The sequence below is a fragment of the Onychomys torridus genome, chromosome 5, assembly GCF_903995425.1.
Source record: "Onychomys torridus chromosome 5, mOncTor1.1, whole genome shotgun sequence".
Lineage (NCBI taxonomy): Eukaryota > Metazoa > Chordata > Mammalia > Rodentia > Cricetidae > Onychomys > Onychomys torridus.
The window spans coordinates 123324972-123341484 of NC_050447.1; the positions used below are offsets into that span (position 1 = coordinate 123324972).

At 47.3% G+C, this 16513-nt stretch overlaps 1 protein-coding gene across 1 annotated transcript; it reads right to left on the minus strand.

The window, feature by feature from the left end:
* Positions 1-2715: 2715 nt before the first annotated feature.
* Positions 2716-10018, minus strand: LOC118583788 (NUT family member 2-like). Its single transcript, XM_036187472.1, has 7 exons — positions 9961-10018; positions 7396-8104; positions 6333-6461; positions 5153-5313; positions 4426-4718; positions 3917-4033; positions 2716-3480 (listed from the first exon to the last, which is right to left on the minus strand). The coding sequence occupies exons 1-7, from the start codon at positions 10016-10018 to the stop codon at positions 2716-2718; spliced, it is 2232 nt and encodes a 743-aa protein (XP_036043365.1).
* Positions 10019-16513: the final 6495 nt, after the last annotated feature.

Below are 16513 nucleotides of genomic sequence, written 5' to 3' on the forward strand. Positions count from 1 at the left end.
ATGAGGGGTAAGCCAGTAAGTAGTATTCCTCTCTAGCCCATGCTTTAATTCCTGCCTCCAGTTTCCTGTCTTGAGTTCGCTGCATGGTGAAATAGAATCTGTAAGATGGAATAAACCCTTTCCTCCCCAAGATACTCTTGGTCATGGTGTATATCACAGGAATAGAAAGGTAACTAAGACCCGTGGCTCGTGTGCTTTCTGCTTCTGGGGTTCTCCTTGAGTAGATTATGAAGAACTGGCATGCAGTGCCGTGCCAGTGGTCTACAAGGAGAGAGCAACTCATCATGACTCATTCCTCTTCTTATGCTTATTAGGAATTTTAGTCCTGTCCTCACAAGGGAGATTTCATTGTTGTTTAGCGGCAGATTTCATTCTCATATGCTTTACAAGCACATTCAGTGCATGCGCCTCCCCTCCCCTGATTGTGGAGGTAAATTAAGATAAAGGACATGCCAAGGAAGGACGATGGCCTGAAGGGTGGAGAGGACTAAGAGGAGGATCAGAAATGAATCACTGGTGAGTGCTGTCTTAACCACTGTGATTAATTAATTTAATGATTAGATGAGGCCAAAGACCACAGGATTGCACAAAAAGCATCTTCTATGATGTCACAGCTGAGGATTCAGGAAATGGCCCAGAGTCTTGACATAGATCCTATGTAGGTAAATGGGGCTTAAGAAAACCCCATGAACTAGCCTGATAGCAGGCCTGCACCAATTTCTCTTCTACTATGAGTCTCTTCTGAGACCCATTTCTAACATAGCCAAGGATTGGCTATGTGCAGACACGGCCAGGCTAGCTGGTGTTTTAGCTGATTGGCCATAATGGGGCAGCCTGATCAGGAGTCCATGAACAAGGGCCTCTTTTAATGCCTCCCAGTGCACACAGGCCTGAAGAACTTCCTTCATTTGTGAATTAGGATGTGAAGCTAGAGTCTGGGCTGGTGGCACAGGCCTGTAAGCTCAGCTACAAGGTGGTGGCAGCATCTCAAGCAGTGCTTGGACTTCAGAGTGAATTCCAGGCCAACTAGCACAGTTTAGGAAGATCTCGTCTCAAAAGACAAAAGAATCGGGTGTAGCCAGAAGTTTCTCTGGTCCTGCTTCACCCCATGGTCTGGATGAATCTCTCCCACTTGCAGTCCCGTAGCCACTTATAAAATAATTATTCAGAGGCTTATATTAATTACAAACTGTATGGCCTATGACTCAAGCTTCTTGATAGCTAGCTCTTATAACTTAACTCAACCCATTTCTATTAATCTATGTATTGCCATGTGTTCTGTGGCTTTACCCATGTCCCATTACATGTTGCTCCTTGGATGATGGGCTGGCGTCTCCCCACTCTGCCTTTCTTCTCTCACTGTCTCTTTTGGATATTTGGCCTGGCTCCATCCTGCCCTGCCATACACCAGTGCAGCTTTATTTATTATCCAGTGGGAGCCACACATATTCACAGCATACAAAAGACATCCCACAGCAATCTGGGGATATAGTTTAGTAGTGGGATGCTTGTATAGCATACAAAGTTCTTACGTTAAATCTCCAATAAAGAAAAAAAAAATAAGTGGGTCTACAAAAGAGTTGACAGGAACAGGCTCTTCCTGTCACTGTCAGAGAGCATAGCAGAGCATGGTGTTTGCAGATGTGTAAGATGGGAGCTAGCTAAAGGTGTCAGCTGAACATTCCCCAGCTGGCTATCAGCCCCTCCCTCCAAATGCCAGGCCTTTTCCTCCAGAAGTCCCTGGCTAGCTGAGGACTGGGTTAGTTGCCATGCATGTCTAGGGGAGCAGAAAGTACTCCGTAAGAAAAATGCAGTCACTAGGCTAATTTTAGAAATGAGATAATGGTCCACAAGGCTGAATGCTGGGAAGATTTTTGAGGACACAGATAATAATAGAATGTTCTACGTAGTCCCTGTAACCAGAGAGGCTTTGTGAGAGAGTGAGGAGAGGATTCCAGGGGCTGTTTGTCTGCATTCTCCCAGGATCAGTGGGTAAATCTAGAGGAAGACCTGGGCCTGCACCTGTGCACCCTTGAGCTCGACATCTCCAGGTTTCCCCTCATTATCTCTCCCTCAATGTAGCAGCCGGTGGTGGTTTCAAAGAAAGTGGCCCCCAAAGGTAGCGGCACTATTAGGAGGCATTGGAGTTGGTGTCATCTTGTTGGAGGAAGTGTGTCACTGTGAAGGTAGGCTTTGAGGTTTCATATATATACTCAGGCTACACCCAATGAGACAGTTCACTTCCTGTTGCCTGCAGGTCAAGATGTAAAGCTCTCAGCTCCTTCTTCTGCACAATGTCTGCCTGCATGCCACCATGACCCACCATGTCAATGATGGATTGAACCTCTGAACTGTAAATGAGCCGATTGTTTTCCTTTATAAGAGTTGCTATGGTCCTGGTGTCTCTTCATAGCAATAGAAACCCTAACTAAGACACAGCTCTAACACCATTTTCAACAAAATTACCTTTATTCATTGTAAGTTACAAACGTCTAAAGTGATAGTACCCTCCACTCCTCACCCCACCCCTCACCCTGCCTTTATTTCCCAGTGCCTCTAACCTTCCAGTGTCCCCCTTAGTACCAGCTGGTCAGCCCTGGGTCAGCAGGAGCTGGCTTTCTTTTCTTTTTTCTTTTGTCTTTTTTTGCTCTGGGGCTGCAGGCTAGAGGCAGAGTGAAATCTCTGCCTGCTTTGAGGGGACATCACACTAGTGGCTCAGTGCCGCTTCTTCCTCTTCCTCTTCCGGGTGCCTAGTGACTCATACTTCCTCTTCTGAGCCTGCAAGGGGTGAGCGAGCTCCAGGGCTGAGAATGGCCCTTCAAACATCGCATGACCGGGCCCTGAGCTAGATCTCTTAGCCATAGGAGTCAAGCCTCCAATGAGAGCTCGCTTCTTTGACTTGGCAATTGGAGACGCATCAGGACTGAGGCCCCTTATCTTTGGAGATGAGGGTTTGGGGATACTATCAGAGTCAGAGAACCCTGCATAGGGGCACAAATGGCTGGCCAGTCTCCACGGCACCAGCCTGTACTGGGAACACAGGAGGAAGGCCAGGCTGGGGAGTTCCTCCTTGTCCTCAATGGTTCTGCCCAGTGACTCATGGGCCTCCTCAGTAGCAGAAACTCCTCTGAGGCTCACTGCACACCTGGACCCTCGGTTTGGGGGATGGGCTTCTCTGCCACAGGGAATAACAGTGGATCCGGTGTCTACCAGTGAGGGTGAACACTGACTACTTGGGAGGACCGTAGGCCTAGGCCCCCACATTTCTGCATTGGTGGCTTCAGGACACTCATGGTCTGAGGAAGCCATTTGTGAGGAACATTTCTGTGCACTGGCCCCTCTTTGGGGACTATGGTCATCTCTCTTTGCACCTTGGCAGTCAGTCAGTACAGAAGCATTGGCAAGCATCTGAGGGGCACCAGGGTTCAGAGGTGCCCTCTTATAGCCTTTCTTCTTCAGAGCCAGGTGCTCCTCCAGCAGCTGTAGGAGGAAATGGGCACATAAGACTCAGCCCAGGCTGGAAGGATGAGAGGGGTGAAGCATTTGGGTGGAGCTAGCCAACTGACTGAGTGTCAGAGACTGAGGGTCTGCTGGATGGTATGCTTGCTTCCTTGCAGCTGTGTACTCTAGACCCCCCTGTCATGTCCATACCTGTGTCCCTTTCTGGGTGAAGCCCCAGGAAGGATGCCTTGACTTCCTGTAGGTCAGGGTGAGTCAAGGCCACACGATTCTCATGAGCAGAGTTCTCTCTTTTTCTGTCCACCTGGTGTCACTCAGCACCCCACTCTATAGGGGTCCTCCCTTCCCCGTCCAGTTTGCCTGGTGTCTCTCTATCGGTCTGCCTGGTATCTGCTTGCCTCTTGCCTATCTATTGCTCCGTCCCTGCTGTCCCTGGTGTTCACCCTTCCCTGTCTACCTGCTTAACAGTGAGTTCTTCCTCATACTCCAGCTCCTTCATTAGAGCCAGTATGTCCATCTCTGGTTTGGAAGACAGGATTTCTGCCACAAATTGGGGGTTTATTATGGCCTCCACCTATAAACAGAAGGAAAAGGACTTGAGTGCTAGGGGGAATCTTCAAGCCAAAGGGACCTCTATCTTGTCTTACGTTGCTGCCAAGTCATGATGACAACCAACACTTACACACATGCCACACACACACACACACACACACACACACACACGCACACACACACGAGACAGAGAGACAGAGAGACGGACACGGACAGACATGCACACATAATAGAAAGAGACAGACAGACAGAGACACAGAGAGTGACACACACACAGAGACAGATACACAGAGAGAGACAGACAGAGATAGAGAGAGACAGAGAACTCTGAAGGTAGGGAAGCAGGCTTTGTTACAAGGACTAGGATGCCAAACTCAGAATCTGGTCCACACCAGGGCCCCAGATGCAGCTCACTTGCTCAACAAAGTGTTTCTGGGAGCACAGCTCGTCAATGTAGTCCAGGAGCCCTGCGTCTGAGTACAAGTCATCTTCTTCCTGCTCCGGCCCAAGGCTCTCCTCTTCCTCCTCCTTGGACTCTCCTGTGAGTGACTGTGGAAGCCTCTCCAGCCAGTCCATGATATTCATGTATTCCTGCACAGCTTCAGGTGGAATTTCCATGGGAGGCTCAGTCTTTTGTAACTGCTGGTGTCTGAGTACTGGGAGGTGGGCAGGGTCAGTCTTGGGGACAGCCTTCATGGAGTTGCACACTAGGAGATAGGAGAGCATGATGATACATGGATGGGGTTCAATTCCACTCCAGCCATGCCATGCAGAGCATAGTTCAGGGGAACTTCAGTGGCCTAGGGTAAGCCAACACAGTTTTCTCTAAACATCTGTGAGATAGAACATTGCGAAGGGTGATGTGCCTAGGACAGTCATATGGGAGAACATTTGGAGCCACCAATGCATCAGGTACTCTCAAAACTCAGTGCCCAGGTCCTGATCACATGGTGTTTGGGTCCTTAGGGAGCAATGATCATGGCCAGTTCAAGGATTCTCCAGTTCAAGACTAAGAGCTGCAGGGGACCCCAGGCTACATAGCAAATGCCCCGCCCTAAAGGAAGAAGCCCACATGTGGGGCAAAAGTCTGTTTTGACTGATTTGACTTCTGCATAGAGACCTAAAGGTATGTGAGCCCTACCTGGTTCCTCAACCACCTCAGGAGCTGGGGGCCTTGGAGGATCTTGCCTTGTTGTGGTTGTAAGAACTTGGCACTGGACACCTCTCATCACCTCCAGCCTTGAATTCTCCATCTCCAACCTTGAATTCTCCATCTCTTCTGCACTCTCGAATTCTGTGAACCTAGGGATGAGGGAGGCCAGGGTCCAGCACAGGAGATTACTAAAGGTATTATGTCATGCACGGGGTCTTGGAGTGGTCTGGTACACTCCCATAAAGTTGCTGATCTTGAAACATAACCACAGCTCTAGGGCACACTATATCCCTTGATATTTGCCAGGAATCAAATCAGTTTGAGGTGGTCCAAGTAGGGCTTTCATGTGACTCCTCCTTAAGGCCTATCTTGACCTTGCCTAGAGCCACATAGAAGAGCCGACTGGCCATGGATATGACTGATGGAGCACACCAGGGATCTTGGACCAGATCCAGAGATGCTGAAACTGAAACCTGGAGAGCTGGAACGAATTGGGAGACAAGGGCCCAGGAGATGTCAAGAGAGAGTAGAAAGGAAGCTGAGAGGCGTGGCTGCTTCCCTCTGAGAGCTGTTTGTTGGCTTGTGCGCACAATGGCATCACATGGAGCAAAGGCAGAAAGACCAGAGACATGTCCTCAGAATGTGCAAGAGGCTTCTCTCCTCTCTGCATGCTTCCATTCATATCCACTCCAGGCACATAAGGATACAACTGAGGCCACTCGAGATGCAGTGGGTTCTACTATTGAAAAGCAGTGGCTCCATGCCAGGTAGTTGGCCTAAGACTTGTGGAGCATGTTTGCTTTGCACAACCCCCAGTGTTGGAGGAGACCCCGTGGGGCTGGAATGGGCCACTTCTCCCACTCTGACCCTCAAAAGAAAGGTGGGGATAGACTCGTGACTAATGAGGTCAGAGCTGCTGGGACCATGGGGCAGATAGCCCAGCATTCCAGGAAGTGAAAACAGCATCCTGGACACCAAGATTGCCACCAGGGGCCCAAGTGTTAGGTAATCCTCTTGGCAGAGTGTGGGTAACAACTCATTAGACCTAGCTCCAACTGAGCAGTACCCACAACACTTAAGACTCCTGCCTCAACAGACTCATCTATGTTTAACAGCTTCCCCCTTCCCCCCCTCCCCGACACCCTGCTTCAAGACTCCCTTGACTCACTTTTCCGCCATCTCAAAGAAGATCATCCGGTCATAATTGCTTGTGCACTGCCATTCCTGCAGACCCCTCCACAGGCCCTCCTCCACATTCATGGTGGGCTTCCTCCGGGCCAGGGACCGAAGCACCGGACTGTAATTCATTAGAACCACTCAACTCCAGACCCAGCAGGCCCAACCCAAGATGCATCTGTATCCCGTGCCAGGGTAAAGTCAGCCTCTAGGAATGCCTAACCATGCAGCAAACACCAATACAAAGATCTATGTCTGTTTCCCTGGCTGCCACGTGAATTCTCTGTGTGGAAGAATGAGTGGGGTTTAGGCTCCCGACATGGAAGTATGGATGACAAAGTCGAAGTGAAGTCACTGGACACGGGGCCTTGTGTGGTAGCCAGGCTTAGGTCATGATACGGGGCTCCCAGGATGGGGTAGTTCTCTTCTTGGAAGGAAGAAGAGGCTCCCCCAAATTTTCTTTGAGTTCTGTGAGACAGCCAAGGACACTTCATCAGAACTGACCCTTCAAGGTCCTGTCTGGGTATCCAGTGTCCAGAACTGTGAAAATACAGTGTCTGTGGTTGGAGTCTTCTTGGTCTGCCTGGTCATGAGGCTGAGCTGACTGACAAAATGCACAGAATGACCTGGAACCCAGGATTAATGACTGAGGCAATGGTGCAGATAACTGCTGAGGATCAGTACAGAGCAAAGAGACCAAAGATTTCCCCAGTGCAGGTCTGGAGCCTGCCGGCCTAAGGGGAATTCCCCAGAACATTGGGGTGGGGACAAATGTGCATGTCTTCCTGGAGTCTGGCCCTCTTTCCCATCCCCAACACTAAACACTTATGTTGATGCTAGAAGGTAAAAAGTTAAGGAGAAGAACTACCAAATGGAATGAAAGGCCTAAATCCAAATCCTCACTCCCGGGACTCCAGGATCCCTAGTGTGACATTGCTGTCCCTCAGAATCTGACTCTCTGGACTGGCCCCATCACCTTTAGCACCTTCCTTGTCTACCTTACACTCATCATGTTGAAGCCCCAATAGGACCTTCCAGGCACAGGTAACACTCACATGAGGAAGCAGGAGAAAGCTGCCACGTCAGGAGTCTGGGACAGGTGCCGCTGGACCAGAGTCTTGATGTGCTGCCAGCGCCGGAAGTTCCCATAGACGCTGTCTGGTTTGGACAAGTAGTTTTCTGGGGAGTTGGTTTGGACATTGGCTGGACCACTCTCCCCATATGCTCCTTTTGCGGGTGGTGCTGAGTTCACTGGGGACCTGACAGGAACCAGCGGGACGACTGGCTGTGTGGTCGGTGGATGAGGGCCCAGGACCCATGTTCCTTCTTGAGGCTGGATGGCTGAAGCAATTCGAGCATTTATGAAGGTGTTTACAGCAGGTGTTGTCATGATGAGTGAAGCAGGGTGCCCCATACCACCACCTTGGGTCCCAGGGACATTACAATTGAGGGGCACCTGAGTGAGGACAATGTTGGCATTGTGCACAGGCTGGACAGGCCTGCCTGGTGTCCCAACTTGTACAATGTTCAGAGGTACAGCTGTACCCAGGGCAGTGCTTCCATTTTCTGCCACCATAGACATTCCAGGCAAGGCGGACAGCACTAGAGGATTCCTGGGAGAGATGCCTGCAGTCATGAGGGGTGCTGGAGGCTCCCAGAATAACTGGGGTGCTGGTTGGGGGGCAGGTGGGAGAACAGGCAGGGTAGCAAATGTAGGCATGGATGCACCGGGGCTCACAGTCATGTTCTGTCCCAATGGAGATGCTGTGAAGATAAAGGAGAGAGTGGATGGAAGAGGTGAAAGGGCAGAGGAGGACTCTGTGGTCCTGGTAGTGGAAAGTGGGAGAGGGTCATGGGGAAGAGGAGATTGTACTGTTTGCAGATTTCCCTGAGGGAATTCCATGCTGGGTTCATCTGGCTGAGCACTGTTCCAGCAGGGATCTTCCTCTCCATCCACCAAGATTCCCTGATCCCTGTCTGTGGAGAGGAGCCCTCAGTTTTCCCACCTCTGAGAGGCTTTTTCTGGAATCCCTGGCAGAAAACTCATCAATGTTCTAGCTGTCTTCCCAGAGATGGATCTCTTTGACTTGGTCTGGACTACCATCCCAGTGATTATGCTCACAGGAGACAAGGCACCATCAATGAGGGCCAGTTTCTAGAAGGGCCTCTGTGAAGGTGGCAGATTTCAGATATTGACCTCATCCCCTTCTGAGTGTTCCTCCCACATTCTCAAACCTCCCTCCCTTTCTACTCCAGCACAACAAACCAAAAACATCTGTGTGCAACCCTCCAAGTTAGCACTCTGGAATCCTGGAGGTGACCCTGTAGCATGCTGCTGCTCCCTCCCCTAATGCCTCCCATGAGAAACAGCAATGGGATAGATTCTGGCAGCCCCACACTGCCCTGATGGTCATTGGTCCCCACCATGGTTGGGAGCTCTTCCCACAGCACTGGTGTGTAAGACAGCCATGCAGTTCCCTGACACCCTGCCCTAGCAAGTCTGGTAATGGCCGTGGAAGGGCCAGGGAATGGTGAGTGGAGGCGCTGTTTGGAGGCTTCTGGGGATTACCACAGCTACTGGCATTGTCACAATTAGCCATGAAATGAAAACCACATGTGGTCCTTTTCTTGTTGTCTCCCACCAATATAAGGGAATGATTAGGTGCCAAGTGAGACATAATTCCCTGGAGCTCATTGCTGTTCAACAGCAACTCATGAGAGCCCCCTCAAAGAGAGCCAAGTCCAAAACCCCAGAACAACCATTCTAGCTCTGCTTAACAGTAACACAGAATATGTTCCAAGACAAACCCTTTTCTCTAAAGTCTCTGGAAAAGGGTCCAGCCACCTCAGAACCCACCCAAACCAACAGCACTCCATGTCAGGGAAGAGGGGCTTCCCATTACAGTTACATGCTGGGCTAAGGGAAGTGCACAGATAGTCCCAAGACAATACCTCTAAACTGATATTTGAAAAAGTAGGTCTAGAAATTAAGAACAGCCACCCATTTCTTTGTTAGTTGATATTTCCTAACTGCTCTGCTTCAGAAGAATCAAAAACATCAACTACCTGGTGAAGGAGAAGCCTTCCCTCAGTCGTAAGGCATGAGGGACTCTGGGCTGCCAGTTGATGAAATAACCTCCATCCTCACAGAGAAGACCCCGCCTAGCTGTTTCCTGCCTAGTCCGCACTGTTCTCCCAAGGTCTAAGGTGGCCCAGTTAAATTCCTGGGATCCATAATCTCATACCACAAGTTCCAGCAGCCTAGAGAAATGACCCAGAGCTCAGCTGTTGCCCAGGAGCCTTCCCTGGGCCACCACAGTGAACCATCCTACCACACCTATGACCTGTGTTCAGGAGACCTGCCTGCCACACAGGAGGAGCCAGTCTGGGGCCTCTCATAGTATCTCCTGATCCAGTGTATTTCTTTGCGGCAACTTAGTTCCACCATGGACTCTGTTCACCCTGCCGTAAGCTTTGTCCGTCTCTAAGGTGAGATGCCCTTGCCAAAGTCCAGAGCTGTCTCCCCTCCCCTCTCCTGGTCCAGTCAATCATTGATAGCATCAAATTTAAATTGCCCGTGGCAGGGAGTCAGGTCCCATACCCTGATACTCCAGGCTTACCTTCTGAAGCTATTCCTACAGGCTTGGACAGTAACCATGCCTGTCTGCTAGGATCCATGGTGAGAAAACTCAGAGAAATCACACCGACAGTCGCCAATGTGTGACAGATGCTCAAGAGAGCCAGCCCCAGCTGAGAAAAGTTTGAAAGTCAACAGCTCCAGAATGTGGCATTTAACATTCTGAAGCGGGGGAGGGGCAGAGAGTAAAACAGGGCCAGGGAACATTCCGTAAGGGGTTGCGGCAGGTGCGTGAGAACCTTGGGGTCAGTTCAAAGGATGCATCCTTGTTGGAGGTGGTTGCACATGCTTGGTGTTTGCCTCTAGGAACATTTTAGATGGTTTCTTATAGACGCAGCACACGGGGGGCACTGATGCTTCTTCCTTCATTTCTTCAGTAGACCTTGTTCCATTCCCTTCGTCCTGAGTTCTGCATCCATCCTAGAGAGGGAAGGCTCTTGAACATTTTTTACATTGTTTACACTTACTCAACAAATTAGAACATATATGCAGACTCATGGAGAGGGTCTAGTAACAGAGTTGGACGTATTTGAAAATAAGAGCTCAGGGGATCCATGGATCTTCTTGCCATGTGCATGCCATTCTTTATGAAGCAGCTCTTGTGTGTCCAGCCAGTGCAGTGCTGGGATGGCTGCACCCTGTAGCATGATAGTCTCATTCGCCATCCCCTTTTGCTAGAGGTGCCAGCCCATCAAGGCTTCACTCAGGATATGTAGTCCACAGGACTCAAAACTGAAATACCTTCTCTGGATCAGTGGTACTGAGTCCTTTTATTGTAAACAGACATTTGATGATTAAAAATACGTTCTCACCACAAAAAATAATGTGTAGGCCCCCCTGAGCTTCTCAATGGAAACATGGTTAAATGAGAGGGACAAGAAAAGAGAAAACATTCTTTCACTCCAAGACAAAGAGGCTTAACATTCCTAGGGCCCTCATTTTCTAGGCATAGAAACCCCCGTGTACATTTTGAAAAAGCCAGGATTCCATTTACCATTGCTCAGTACTGATTTCTGTGTGTGCATGTGCCCATCTTATGCTCCAATATGATCTTGGATTCACTAGCTGTAGACTTCCATCTTGTTTTTTTATATGCTGGTCTTCTTGGAATCATGTTCTCTGGTTGCAGGAAAAGACTATTTCTGACTTAATTGCCTTAGAAATTGTTAATGTTAGGATGCTAAAACAAAAGGCATTCACAACAAACAATATTTGCATTTGTAGTCTGATCACTGCACAGACTGGAGATGGCATCATAATACATGTTGGGTAAAAGATTCAAATGTTCTACACTGTGGTGAGTTGTTTGCATTTTGCATATTGAAGAGTTTTTGACACCAATTGCAAAGACACCAAATGCAAGTTTTTAGTAGCATGAAATATTTGATAGTCCTTTATAAAAATAATTTGCAGTAGACAATTTTGCTCTATTATAGACACTATTCTGAGCATGAATAAGGTGGATCATGCTAGGTACAATGCTTGGAGGTTTGGTAAATTAAATATGTATTTGACTTGTGACATTTTCTGATGATGATACAGCATCATAACTGAAGGAGCAAGTGCCTTCCTGTGTGAGGGTATGGTTGTAGCACCCCTTAAAGACAGCTTGTCTGGTTCCTAATTTGATATGTGTGTCTCATTTTATCAGTGTCATAAGGCTGTGAGACAGTAATCTCATTTGCCTTGTGACAAGAGGGTTGCTAGGAAATGGTTGGGGGGGGGGGCGTGGACTGAGAATCCAGAAAGCTGCTGCAGGAGCTGCTGGGGCAAGCCCCCCACTTCCTGGTAGGAAGGAGTCAGTAGTGTTCCTGCTGTGGCAGAGATCTGGGACAGGAAGAGAGGTTAAGAGGGACCCAGACTATCAAGTCTCAATTAAAGGTAGAATGGTACCAATTTCACAGGAAACGTTTGTGAACTGACATTTATTGGCAGAAGCTCCCCTTGTGACGTAGATTTTAACACAGTGGATGTCATAGGAAGGACCCTAGAGGCAGGCAAATCATGTCTCAGAGTGTTTCCTGGGTCTGATTTTTTTTTTTTTTTTTTTTTAAATTTTGTCTAGAAGTGTTCCTTAATGGAGCTTTCAGCAAGTATGGGAGAGAGCACACTGTTCTTTGAAAGGTGCAGAGGAGACAAATGCCATTCAAATCGTTGGGTGCAGAAGGAGCCAGACTTCTTCAACAGTTTTCGGTGAGGATGCTAAGTGCATGAGTGGAAGGTCTGTAATCCCTGGTTTTAAGGAGGGAGGACCGCCCAGGTTCTGTGAGGAGGCGGGGCGCGGGGAGCGGGGCGCGGGGCGCCGGGAGGGTGATGCTCCACACGCATTCTTTCCTCTCCCACAAAGCTCCATGCTTCACCTGAGCGCTCCTGTTTGTGCATGCTATTGGAGTTCCAGCGCGAGCTGCTTGCCGTCGGCTCCCTGCATCTGTCCGTTGTGCACCCGCTCAGATGGAAGCGTGGAAGAGGGCACGAGCACGCCTTCACGAGCGTGCAGGATGCTGGCGCGAGCACGCCTCCTATCGTTCGGTGAATATGGCGGCGTCCATAGTCCGTTACAGGGAAAAAGGTAACTGAAACTCAAGCCTAACTTTCTGAGCATGCAGTCACCACTGTCGCTACCCTTGACTGTTAGTTCCTTGTATCTTGTACGTAGTGTGGCCCTGAATGACTGAGTGCCCTCCTGGGGCCAGCCTGAAGCCTGGGAGTTTTTACACCACTGGCATTGGCAAGTGCCCAGACCAGGGCTTCTTTCCATCATTCTGTAGGCTGTCTGGCTTTTGATGTGTGTGTTGGGGCGGATGGACAGAGTTAATAAATGAGGTGTGCACTTTGAAAGCATGCCTTGTCTGTGCCCCCTATACTCTCAGGAAGCTTTCTAAGTGTTGGAAAGCATTGTTTAGTTGAGCAAACAAATTTCTCATGTTGTTGAAAAATGGGTGAACTTTTGACATGCAAGCATAAATATCAGCCAGAAATACAGCCTTCATGTTGCAGCTCCATTAATTGACATTGATGTTAGTGACTTTTCACAATTGAATAACTAGCCTTTTAAATTCAGCTTTGCATCTCCTTTTGGACCTTAAGGGTGGCAATAATCAAGAAAAGCATTATGTGAAATAAGATGAATAAAAGGAATTTACAACAAAGACTATTTTATTATTAAATTTGTGTGACTATTATGTAATCGTGTGTGTGTGTGTGTGTGTGTGTGTGTGTGTGTGTATGATTTTGAGACCAAGAAGGTGAAAAGTGTTTTAATTTTTGAAATGAGTATTCTCATGTATAATGTGGTGCTATGCTTGCTGACCTTATGGGGAGTAACTCAGAGTATGTATAATTTGCTGTATAATTTTTAGGACATAAATTGGGCATTGTGTATGAATTTGTAGTTTTGGATTATGAGTGGTGAGAATCTGATGTGTGTATTCTCATGTGGGTGATGGTGTTTGTTTAGATATTTGGAATTAAGGGATTTTGATAGTGTGTAGAGCTTATTGTATTTAGACAAAGTGAAATAACATGCGTGTAACCTTGGACTTGGGGTTAGGTATTTGTAATATGGGTTTGGAAATATTTTATCTCTTTTTTTCCCTTGAAAATTGGAATATTTTTGTTTGTTGTGGACTTTGGAAGAAATATATTCACCCTGGGCAAGAAATAAGTGCATGTGGACAATGTTAAAGAAATCATGCATATTTCTGTGGCAATACAAAAGGGAGAATATTGTTTGGGGAAAATGAAGGATTATTTGTATGTTTGGAATGCCATGGATGGTTACAGGATTTGTCTATTGTGTTTATAGTATGTGAAGACTATAGTATGTGAAGACAGGGTGTGACAGTTTTTTTTTTTTTTTTTTTTTTAGCAGGGAGGGTGGCTTGTAGAGTAGATTTGTCCTTCTGTAGTGTCAGGTTCATATGATTCTACATTTGAAAGGTGGAGGAGTTATTTCATTGTGGATATTCAAAGTGTGTCATCACATTCATGTAAGTGGTGAGTATGGGGGCAGATATATTTGCACATTTGAAGTGTTATATAAATGTCTGATGTTGGTGGAGAAATACATGGGTATGGAATTTGTATTTTCTTGTATGGCTTGTGAATGTTTATATTTTCTATATGTGACCATATTTTTGTGTGGAGAATATTTAGGTGACAGAATGTTTACTAAAGTGTCATGGTAGTTTGAATGAATGTTCTCTGTTGCTCTATATATGGTAAATAAGGAATAGTGAGTATACATACAGCAAATAAGCAAGAATGTGTGTATTTGATGGATAGATGTGATTATGCATTTGCACAGGCAAGTGTGTAGCAACTATTTGCTGCCTTGGGGTTTATAATATAGTCATGTGTTAGTATTGATGCTGTAGGAAGTGTTTTCTAGCAGCTAGAGATAATTCTGGATCCATGAGTGGTTTATATTTGTAATTTAAATGTTATATGGGTAATACTTCTCTATGTCTTGGGTATTTACACTGATGGCATATATTTATCTGAGTACATAAAATGTGTATATTTGTTAATTGAAAATGAGGTCATTTGTTAAAGGTATTATTACTTTTGCATTGCTGTTATAAAACATCATGATCAAGGCAATTTATATAAGAAAGGGTTTATTTGGGCTTTCAGTTCCAGAGGGGTGAGAGTTCATCATGGAGGGGAAGCATGGAAGGTATGGCAGCAGGACCAGCAAGCTGAGCAGTCATATCTTGAACCATAAGCACAATTCATTAGAGACTGTGTGGTGGGTATTGTGTTCCCTGAAATATTGTGTGTTCCCTGAAATAAACATATCTGGGGTCAGAGAACAGACAGCCACTAGAACAAAGCCAAAAATGGTGGCTAGAAAATGGGAAGAGTAAGCCATAACAGAAGTTGGGCGGTGGTGGTGCACGCCTTTAATCTGAGCACTTGGGAGGCAGAGCTAGTGGGATCTCTGAGTTCAAGGCCACTTTAGAAACAGCTAAACATGGTGACCCACGCCTTTAATCCCAGAAACCCAACCTTTAATCCCAGGGAGTGGGGACAGAAAGAGAAAGGTATATAACGCATGAGAACCAGGAACTAAGTGAGTAAAGCATGTAGTTAGTTAAGCATTTGGTTGGTTAAGCGTTCAGGTTTTGGAGCAACACAGTTCAGCTGAGATTCATGTGGAGGAGGACTCAGAAGTTTCCAGCCTGGGGAAACAGGATCACCTGAGGAACTAGCAAGGTGAGATAGCCGTGGCTTGTTCTGCTTCTCTGATCTTCCAGCATTCACCCCAATAACCTGCCTTGGGTTTGTTCTTATTAATAAGAACGCTTTAAGATTCATGTTACAAGACTGAACTGGGGATGGCATAGTGTATCTAAACTATTTTATTTTGTAATTTAATTTAATTTTACATATCAGCCACAGATTCCCCTGTCCTCCCTCTTCCTGTCCCCCTCCCCCACCATCCCCCCAGCCCACCCACCATTCCCATCTCCTCCAGGGCAAAGATTCTCCTGGGGATTCAGCTCAACCTGGTAGATTCAGTCCAAGCAGGTCCAATCCCCTCCTCCCTTCACCCAGGCTGAGCAAAGTGTCCCTGCATAGGCCCCAGGTTCCATAGGCCAGCTCATGCACTAAGGACAGGTCCTGGTCCCACTGCCTGGGTGCCTCCTAAATAGTTCAAGCTAATCAACTGTCTCACTTATCCAGAGAGCCTGATCCAGTTAGGGGTTCCTCAGCTATTGGTTCATAGTTCATGTGTTTCCATTAGTTTGGCTATTTGTCCCTGTGTTTTTTCCAGTCTTGGTCTCAACAATTCTCCCTCATACAATCCCTCCTCTTTCTCGCCTATTGGACCCCTGGAGCTCCACCTGGGGCCTGGCCGAGGATCTCTGCATCTGCTTCCATCAGTTATTGGATGAGAGTTCTACCACGACAGTTAGGGTGTTTGGCCATCCGATCACCAGAGTAGGTCAGTTCAGGCTTTCCTTCGACCATTACCAGTAGTCTATTGTGGAGGTATCTTTGTGGATTTCTGGGGACCTCTCTAGCTCTTTGCTTCTTCCTATTCCAATGGTGTCTTCATTTATCATGTTCTCTTTTTCCTTGTTCGCCCTCTCTGTTCTTGATCCAACTGTGATCTCCTGCTCCTCTAAGCTCTCTTTCCCTCAACCCTTGCCCTTCATTATCCCCCCTTCACGTCCAGTTTGCTCATGTAGATCTCAACCATTTCTCTGTTGTTGGGTGATCCCTGTGTCTTTCTTAGGGTCCTCTTTTCTAGGTAGCCTCCCTGGAGTTGTGAGTAGCAGTCTAGTCATCCTTTATTTTACATCTAGTTTCCACCTATGAGTGAGTACATACCACGTTTGTCTTTCTGAGTCTGGGTTACCTCACTCAGCATGATTTTTTTTTCTAGATTCATCCATTTGCCTGCAAACCTCATGATGTCATTGTTTTTCTCTGCTGAGTATTACTCCATTGTGTATATGTAGCACATTTTATTTATCCATTCTTCAGTTGAAGGGCATCTAGGTTGTTTCCAGGTTCTGGTTATCGTA